Raw genomic sequence first — 10,403 nt, 5'->3', positions numbered from 1 at the left:
GCAATGGCTCTTTATCCAGGAAGGTGATCTTACTTTTCAAAAAACGGCAGTTGATGTACTAATGCCGACGGGAAGACAAAAAGCAATACAGGGGAGACAGTATGCAGGATAATTGGACTTTCTGTAAGACGGAGGAAATCTTTATCTAAAGCAGGCCGAAGGCCAGGATAAAGTCCAAGCCCAAGAGAGCCAGCCGGAAGGATGCTCGGCTCCTTTCCCAGCAGCCCCCCGGCGCTCGCACCCCTCACCCCCTGGTACAGCCTAGGCACCTCGCGCAGGTGCAGAGAGCGCTGCGGCGGCGGTTGGGAGGTGCGACTTCCGGGGTCCCGCGAGGGACGATGGGTAACGTCCGTCCGTCTTCGTCTGCGTTCGCGCCTGCGCGTCACATCAACTCGCCGCCGAGGTGCTGGTGTCGCCATGGGCCGCCGCCCGGCTCGCTGCTACCGGTACTGTAAGAACAAGCCGTACCCCAAGTCGCGGTTCTGCCGCGGCGTCCCTGACGCCAAGATCCGCATCTTCGACCTGGGTCGGAAGAAGGCGAAGGTGGATGAGTTCCCGCTCTGCGGCCACATGGTATCCGACGAGTACGAGCAGCTCTCCTCCGAGGCCCTGGAGGCCGCGCGCATCTGCGCCAACAAGTACATGGTGAAGAGCTGCGGCAAGGACGGCTTCCACGTGCGCGTGCGGCTGCACCCCTTCCACGTCATCCGCATCAACAAGATGCTGTCCTGCGCGGGCGCCGACCGGCTCCAGACCGGCATGAGGGGCGCGTTTGGGAAACCCCAGGGCACCGTCGCCAGGGTCCACATCGGGCAGGTCATCATGTCCATCCGCACCAAGCTGCAGAACAAGGAGCACGTGATCGAAGCCCTGCGCAGGGCCAAATTCAAGTTCCCGGGACGCCAGAAGATCCATATCTCCAAGAAGTGGGGCTTTACCAAGTTTAATGCTCATGAATTTGAGGACAAGGTGGCTGAGAAGCGCCTCATCCCCGACGGCTGCGGAGTCAAGTACGTCCCCAGTCGTGGCCCTTTGGACAAGTGGCGAGCTCTGCACTCCTGAGGGTTTCAGCAGCGTGGCTTCCACGGACCGTGATGATCTGACTTCTCTCACCAACAAAATTCTATTTGCTGTATTTGCTGTACACACACATGTTGTTTTAAAAATGTTATCCATTTTGTTTTTAGAAAATGCACACTAAAGAAATACCATTTATATGCATAGAGCATTTTGATAGAAAATGATACTTTAAGGAAAATTTGTATGCTGTTTATGGAAAGAAATTTGCTATTCTGAACCAAATACTTTAAATTTAGAAGAATATGGTGAAATATTTTAAAAGTTTTGTCCGTTGTAAAATAATAAATTATACAGCCATCATTACCTTGGATTAAAAATAGCTGGAGAAGCTGGGCTGGTCGCGCAGGCTTGTAATCCCCGCGCTTGGGAGGTGGAGACAGGAGGATTTGCGCAGGTTTAAAGCCAGCCTCGCTGGCTTAAGAGACCCTGTTTCCAAATATAAAATAGGTCTGGGAGTGTAGCCAGGGCTCCAACCCCAGTACCACAAATAAATAAATAAATAAACAAATAATAAATAGAAAAGCCAAGGCTTGTGTGAAAAAATATTGCTTATATAAAACTAACCAAAGGAGGAAATAATAGTCGACATTAGTGATATTTCTGCAATCGCTCGGAAACTAATTAGTCGATTTTTGGATTTGGTTGGTTTTGTTTTCCCATATTTTTCTGTCCATTATTTTTAGAATTACCCAGCACCTCCATTATCAGCCTTAAGACAATTGGATATACCGAAAAACGGTTTCCTACACAAGCCTTACATTATCTCACACTCTGGAGACAAGAGTCCAATCTTTTTTTCATCATAGAAAGGTCATAGGTGACAAGAGAGTTCATATTGCTTATATCTGGGTCCCAGTAGAATCAACAGAAGAGAGAAAATGACACTAAATCAGCTATCTGTACTCTAAGAAGACCCTGGGGAGAGTTTGCAATCTGTAAGTGTTTGCCCTACATTAGAGTTACATTGATCTTTGGTGATTTTTGTTTTATTTTAGAAACTATATAAGCTAAGATATTGGGGTATGTTGTGTTGTTTCTGTTCTTTAAATTGATTTAGTCTTCTGAATCTTAATCTTGCAAACAGTGCCTTCAGTTTTCTTATTCTGACCTCTTGTTTTTAGAGGCAAAATATTTAATGAAAGTATCAAAGGGAACACTAAACAGAATGGAAGTACTACTGTTAAAAAATCGTTTCCATTTACTTAAATCCCTCTGTGAATCCTAACATACTACATCTGATGTAATTCTTCTAGATATATCCTATTAGTATATTTTAAGTAGGTTTCTATTTTAAGATCTATGCGTTTTTCATGTTATAAACTAAACTTGAGAAAGATAACAAATACTAAATAACAAATATATTGAAAAGGCTGTTTAGCCTAAGAAGCAGTATCTGTGATGTAAATTTTACTTTTTGAAACCTCTGAAAGTTGCCTCAGAAATTAAGTTCTGTGTAATAAATGAAGATTGACTTGAACTAGACCTTTCTTTTGACTTTCATCTAGTCACGTCCTGTTTATCTTTTTTATTGTCTTTCAAAAGGTAAAACAAATTTAGCCTCAAAATAAAAACCAAATGCAAAACACAATAAAGTAAGCAATCACTTATATGTAATAGTACACCCGTGATTTTAACTTTGAAAATACAGCCAAATTACTCACTCTTATTTGGTCTCAAACCTTAATTTTCAAACTTGGAACCCTGCATGTACTAAATATACAAAGAAAGAGCAAAAGATAAGCCTATAAATTTCCTTGCCCTAAGAAATGATTAGATGTGATTGTGTATCTAGAAATGTGAATGTAGTGTTGGGGGTATCCGCTTAGTAATAGAGTGTTTGTGTACCATGTACAAGACCCTGGATCTCTAGTACCCCAAACAAAAAAAGCAAGAAAATGATTTATGAAAAGGAAATAAAAATTACATAAAAAGGTAGGTGGGTATCAATAGGTTTGATTCCTTTCTTATAGCTTTACATCCAATTATAAACCCTGTTTATTGTTGGTAAAAGGATACTTTCACTTGTTTTTCTTGAAATTCTAATTCTCCAAGCCATGATTTTGCTTTTTAACATTTTCTGGTGTTAGGGTCATTCTAGTTATTAAAATTTGGTAAGACAGTTGAGCAGATGGATAGTTTTATTAAGACAGTTTAACTGAAGGATATTTTCATAGTTCATTATTTTAAAATTTCTATTCAAAATTGAAAGCTTTATTTAGGAACATATGTATTAATGTGTTTGTACTCATGCACTACCACAATAAAAATAGAACTTTGTCCATTTGGGGGAAAATAAAACCATTAATACAGTTAACTGAATTGTTGCAAACCTTGCCCAATAAAACTCTTTGACTTAGCTGATGGAGGCTTCAGTTTATACAAAAAAATAATGACTAAAGATGAAGAAAACTTTCATGGGAATATGCATGGTATCAAATAGTTTTGAAAAGTTTATTTCATATGTCTAGTTTGCAATATTTTTATAAAAAAATACTAGCTTTGGCATGAATTGCTGTAAAGCTGCATATTCTAACATCAGATAGGGCTTTCTAGAATGTCACTATTGACCTAAGGACCCAGCTAAGGCATCATTTACTCCCAGTTTAGTCTGCCTTGATGATAAAATAACATTTTTTTGTTATTGATTTTAGTAATGACTTTAATTTTATGAAAATATGATTTGTGTGTGTGTGTGTGTGTGGTACTAGGGATGAAACCCAGGGGCATTCTACCTCCAAGCTACACACCCAACCAGATTTTTTCAGTCTTTATTTTGAAACTAAATTGCAAACTAAATTGCAAAGAGCCTCACTAAATAGCTGAGGCTGTCTGCAAATCACAATCCTCCTGTCTCAGCTTCCCTAATGCTGGGATTACAAGCATGTGTCACCACACCCGGCTGAAAATATGATTTTTTAAATCAAGTTGTATATAACATGCGTAAAGCCAAAGTGAATTAAGTTATACCTTCAATCATCATTCAAAATGAACTAATTGTGCCAGGCGTGGTGGCGCACGCTTGTAATCCCCGCACTTGGGAGGCAGAGACAGGAGGATCGCACAGGTTCAGAGCTAGCCTCACTGGCTTAAGAGACCCTGTTTTCACATTTTAAAAATATAAATAAAATAGGTCTGGGAGTGTAGCCCAGAGGTAAAAGGGTAGGAACCCCAGTACCACCAAAAAAAAGAACTAATTGTCACACTTCACACTTAAGAGTGAATAGGAAGGGAAAGCTCTGGTGTCACCATTACTGGTTTTGAATCTCAGTTTCCTCACTTATTTGGGCAAATTACTTAACATAATTTCTCTATTTTCTCATTTATAAAAGGATATTAAGAAACCTTAATTATGTGGTTGTTTTAGGGTTAAATGAATATTGAAAAACTAGCATAGTGGTTTGCATATATTAAGTACATGAAATTATTGTCAATTTGCAGTAGTTAATATCGACATTATTATATTTGTTCCTGCTTCACTGTTACTTAGCTCCAGATTTTAGGCACTTGTAGTACTATTTTTAATTATTTATGACCTTAATATTCTGCATTGCAGCCATAATTCCTTCCACTTAAAAGTACTTTGAGTTCTAGATTTAAATGAATTCACATTCTGGTCCAAGTGTTTGCCATTATTATTGTTAATTTCAGAAAATCTATTTCATCGTCTGCTCTTTGAGTTCATTTCAAAAATAGCATATGCCTAGCCAGGAATGGTGGCGTACATTTGTAATCCCAGCATTCAGGAGGCTGATACTGGAGGATTACGGTGCGCGGACAGCCTCAGCTACTTAGGCCCTCTGCAATTTAGTGAGACCCTGTTTCAAAATAATAAAAGTAGGGCAGTAGGTGTAGCTCAGAGGTCGAATACCCCTGGGATCCATCCCCAGACCCACAAAAAAAAAAAAAAAGAAAAGAAAAAGAAAAAAAGCTTATGCATTACCAAGTATTCACTACATATGACACAGCTATAGTGATTTGCTTTATCCTTCCCCATTGGAATCTTTTACTATCTCACTCATCCTGAGACTTTATTCCTGGTCTCCAAGAGGTGAGAGGGGAGAAGGCAAGAAAGCCAAACTTCCCAGCAAAACTAAGCTCTTCCTTTTATTACAAGTTCACTGTATTAAGAATTGGGTCAGCAAATCATTGACTGTCCCTGGCTAAGGAGTAGAGCATTGTGTTAGAAAAGCTTTAGAAGATACATTGTCACCTGGCAGTTTTGCAAAAGGGGCAGATGTTGCTGTCTTTAGCTCCCTCCTTGGAGTGGTCTTCCATCTTTAAGCAGCACAAGCAAAAGATGTAGTAAAACAGGAAGAAATACCTTCCATACTGAAGGGGCTTAGAAGTCACTGTCTTCAGTTCCCTTAAAAAAGACAGTGTTCCCCTCCAAAGCAAGCAAGAAGCTATATAAAAATAATTAAGGCAATATTCTTTAGATTTAACATAGTTTCCAACATACTTTTAAAAGCTTGGAAGCCAGGCATGGTGGTGCACACTTGTAATCCCCACCCTTGGGAGACTGAGACAGGAGGATCGCACGGGTTCGAAGCCAGCCTCAGCTACTTAGTGAGGCTTTCAGCAACTTAGTGAGACCCTGTTTCCAAATAAAATATAAAAAAGGTTTGGGAGTATAGCCCAGAGGTAGAAAGCCTCTGGGTCCACCCCCAGTACCACCAAAAAAAAAAAAAAAAAAGCTTGGAGAGTTTTGTGAGTTTTAAACTGGGCGTGGTGGTGCACACTAGTAATCCTAGCATTTAGGAGGCTGAGACAGGAAGATCATGATTCGTGATAGCCTCAGTCCTTTGCAACTCAGTGAGACCCTGTTTCAAAATAAAGAATATAAAATAGGGCTGGGGGTGTAGCCTAGAGGTAGAATGTCCCTGGGTTCCATCCCCAGTACCAAAGAAAAGCTACCATTTTATACATAAACAACAATTTTTGTTAACATATATATATATATACACACACACATACACATAAACATATATATACATATATACATATACACATATATACATATATACATATATATACATATATTGTTTATAATATAAACATATTTTTCCTACTAAAAATATAGAATTCTACTTTCTTTAGAAACTTTTAATTATCCAGGTGTGGTGCAGGCTTGTAATCCCAGTACTTGGGAGGTTGAGACAGGAGACTTGCAGTGTAGAAGCCAGCCTCAACAATTTTGCAAGGCCCTCTGCAACTTAGACTCTGTTTCCAAATAAAAAATTAAATCAGGCTGAGGGTTTAGCTCAGAGGTAGATTACCTCTGGGTTCAATCCCCAGTACCATACACACAAAAAGGAAACCTGAAATAAAAAAAAATATCATTTCTGGTATGTTACATGGGAATATTGCCTTTATTTGCTCATCATCTCTCCTAAATTAAGGACATTCATATGTTTTCCTTTCTTTTGCTGCTCTTGGTTATATTTCTCTTAAGGTTTGGGTCTGGAGTGCCCTCTAGAAGCTCAAGTATTAACATGATGCAGCAGTATTTAGAGGTGCAATGATTGGGTGATGAGGGCTTTGTCCTCATCTGTGAATTAGTGCCATTGGTGGACTAACCATTTGAATAGGCTCACTGGTAGGTAGGAAAGTAAAGGCATGTGGGTTAGAGCTGGAGGAAGTAGGTCACTGGGGTGTGGACTTAGACTGTATTTGTCCTTGGCCCTTTATTTTACTCTGATTCCAGGCTGCCATGACTTTCCCCTGCCATTCTCTTCCACCATGGTGTTTCTGCCATGGAGTTGGCAAACTATGGACTAAAACTTCTAAAATTGTAAACCAAAATAAACTTCTTTTCTTCCAAGTCATTCTTGTCAGGTGTTTTGGTCATAGCAACCAAAAGCTACAACAGTATATTGTATCTAATTAGGTAGTATTGGGAGAGATTCTTTGAATATGTTTTGTTTTAATTTATTCAACTGTAAGTCTTTTAGTAGCTGAAAAGATTTAATATTTCAAACAAGTAAACTACGCTTTGGAATATTTGCAACAATATTAGTCATCTCTCATTGACATGAATCTCAAGTAATTACAGCTAAAATGCTGACTATCAAATTAAGAAATAGTTAACACCCATTTTAAAAAGAACAATATTGCATTTGTGTCCATACAGAATATTAACAACTTCTATTGTTGTAAATGATTAGCTAATCATTTATTTTGCATATTTAATTACATAAACTAGACTTTTGAGAGTTACTAATCAAGATATTTTTTCATACTCTAAATTTTTAAAGAGCAGGGCCATATTTTTAATAGAAAATGTATTTTGGGAACCATATTATTAAACTCCTCAAGGGTACTGTTCATGAAAATCTTTGTTGTCTTAAGTTAATAAATAAAAGATAAGAATTGTGGAAGAGTCAGCAACTTTTATACAAAAGCAGTGTAGTTAAAAAAGAAACTATTCCTACTCCTCTCTGAGTAAGGAACAGAACATCATATTGTCGGGAAATGGTGATTTTCTTTTGCTTGAATGTTATGAGCCAATGAACCAAAATAAAAGCAAACAACTGAATGATGCTAATGACAGATTTGAAGAGATATCAGAACTGAGACAAAGCATGTAATGGGCGAGGCTTCTTCCCCATTCTCTGGCATTGTAGAGATAGAAGTTAAAGTTCCCTTGGGTGTGGGCTATCCTGATGCTTTTAAGAGGAAGCAACATTGTTGTTTTCTTATTTCCTTCCTCAAGAGCACTGCTTATTGGTGTGGGAGAGGATAGCAACTAGAGGCCATGTGTGTAGAGGAGGGTCCTCTCCATGGTGGCAGCTGAAGTTAGAGAATAACCATATTTCTTCTCCATGGGGTGAGTCTGCATAGGGAGGTACAGAGTACTCCATTAGCCTCTAAAGAACGTGAAAAGTAAGCCAGGCATGGTGGAACATGCTTGTTATCCCAGCATTCAAGAAGCTGAGACAAGAGGATTGTGGTTTGTGGCCAGCCTCAGCTACGTAGTGAGGTTCTTTGCAAATCAGTGAAACCCTGTTTCAAAATAAAGAATAAAAATAGGGCTGGGGGTGTATCTCAGAGGTAGAATGTGCCTGAGTTCCATCTCCAATATAAAAAAAAAAAAAGAAAGAAAAAAGAACTTGACAAGTAGACCCCTGGGAAATACATGGAAAACTAAGAGGTAGGCAGGCAGGACTATAAAAAGGACCAGTAACAAGTAAAAGACCCTGCCTCCTGTAACTTTCAATCACTTAACAAAAAGAATATTGTCTACATTTAATTTCTGTTGTTAATAACCAGAATCAAAGGATGAAGGAGAAAAAGATTCAAAGGAATAAGAAAACAGATCATTTTCCCAGCTTTGCTCTAAGAAGCTGAAACTACTAGTTTGGGCTACATTAATGGAACAGATGAGAGATTTGAATAGAATGAGTAATAATTTTAATAATTGACAGTGATTGAAAAGTTAAGGTATAAGGCTTAGATAGCATTAATAAAATGTGCTTCTGAAAAAGCAATAGAACTTCAATGAAGAACAGTTGGTAGTTGTTCCAGAAAAATATAAATTTCATGTTCTCTCTAATATTTCTTCTGTCAAACATGTTAGATAAACATTGGATAAAAAAATTTTACAAGCAATACTAGCAAATGTCTAAATTACCAAAATTTAGAAAGCTTATTGAGATTTCAGAAAAATAAAATCCATTGAACAAGAAGCTTTTATAGCACAACCTAAGAACACCTCTATTCATATAAAGACCTTGAATATGAGCAAAATTTAAATTCCCATCATGAAAGCCCATATTCATATGCCTCTAGTCAAATTATATATATGTATATATTATATATAAGTAATTTATGTATACACACAATGTCTTACTGAAGTTCTATTGCTTCTTTATTAGCACATTAATGATATCTTAGGCTTATGTCATGACTTTCTATAGCCAATTATTAAAATTGTTACCAAGTCTATTCAAATCTCTCACTCTCCCATTAGTACAACTCAGGTAGATGGATACCAATCTCTAGCTAGAATTATTTTTTTGTAATGGAGATCGAACTTTGGGTCCCTTTTTCACCTCTGAGTTACACTTCACCTCTGTTTTATTTTTGAAATGGGACTTTACTAAGTTGTTAAAAGTCTCACTATGTTGCTGAGGTTGGCCTTGTACCTGTGATCACCCTGTCTTAGCCTTCCATGTACTGGGATTACAGGCACTTGCCAGCACACCCAGCTGAAAGAATTGTCATTTTAAAGATAAAATAGTATCATAAAGTAATATGTGTCATTTAAACATCATTTATAAATTTTATATACATTTTATATTTATATAGATGTCTCCCAAATTAACCGTAAACATGTCTGTCAATCTTGTCTTCTATCTAATTGGTAATATAGAAATATACATAAAATGGATTATTTATATTTACATCAATATTTTGTATTTAAAAGCCAATCTGAGATAAATTTGCCAGAAATAGCACTAATAAAAATGCTATATTCAAATTTTATACAAGTAAGATTTTATAAAATAATTGGAATTTATCAAAATATAACAGTCCAAATAGTAAAAACTACTTATCTAAAAGCAAAACTGATGTTTTGGAAATTTAGTTCTTCTAGTTTTTATTTTTGTTTCTGGAGTACTGGAGATGGAACTCAGGGGCCTTCTACTCCAAGCTATTCTCCTGGACCTACTTTATATTTTATTTGGAAACAGGGTTTCACTAAATTTATGAGAGCCTCAGTAAGCTTCTGAGGCTGGTTGTGAATCTGTGATCCTCCTGTATCACCCTCCCCAGTACTGGGATTACAAGTATGCACAACCATGCCTGACTTCTTTTACTTTTGATACAGGGGATTGAACAAAGGGAGAAACCTACCTCAGAGCTACATCCCCAGCCCTATGTATGTATGTATGTATGTATGTATGTATGTATGTATGTATTGTGGTACTAAGGATTGAATCTAGGAGCATTCTATGTCCAAGCTACAGTCAAAATTCCTTCTCCACATCATTGCCAGCAGTTGTTGTTGTTTGTGTTTTGAATGATTGCCATTCTAGTTGGAGTTAGGTGAAATCTCAGGGTAGTTTTGATTTGCATCTCTCTGATTGCTAATAATGTTGAACATTTTTTCCATGCATTTATTGGTCATTTGAATTACTTTCTTTGTGAAGTGTCTATTTAATTCAATTGCCCATTTTTTGATTGTGTTATTTGTTTTCTTATTTATTTTGGCACTGGGGATTGAACTCAGGAGCATCTTACCCTGAACAACTGTGGCCCCTTTTTGCTTTTTATTTTGAGACAATGTCTTCCCAAGTTAGTAGGGGTTTTGCTAAGTTATT

The 10,403-nt window shown here is 37.6% G+C and overlaps 1 protein-coding gene across 1 annotated transcript; it reads left to right on the top strand.

Annotated features, from left to right (window-relative positions):
- Positions 1 to 414: 414 nt before the first annotated feature.
- On the top strand, positions 415 to 1,062 carry RPL10L (ribosomal protein L10 like; the record flags this gene model as incomplete). Its single annotated transcript, XM_080708008.1, has 1 exon — positions 415 to 1,062. The coding sequence occupies exon 1, from the start codon at positions 418 to 420 to the stop codon at positions 1,060 to 1,062; it is 645 nt and encodes a 214-aa protein (XP_080564134.1). The 5' UTR covers positions 415 to 417.
- Between the last annotated feature and the right edge of the window lie 9,341 nt (positions 1,063 to 10,403).

The sequence above is a fragment of the Muscardinus avellanarius genome, assembly GCF_963383645.1.
Source record: "Muscardinus avellanarius genome assembly, chromosome: 12".
In the NCBI taxonomy this organism is placed as follows: Eukaryota; Metazoa; Chordata; class Mammalia; order Rodentia; family Gliridae; genus Muscardinus; species Muscardinus avellanarius.
This window is presented reverse-complemented; position numbering and strand designations above follow the sequence as displayed.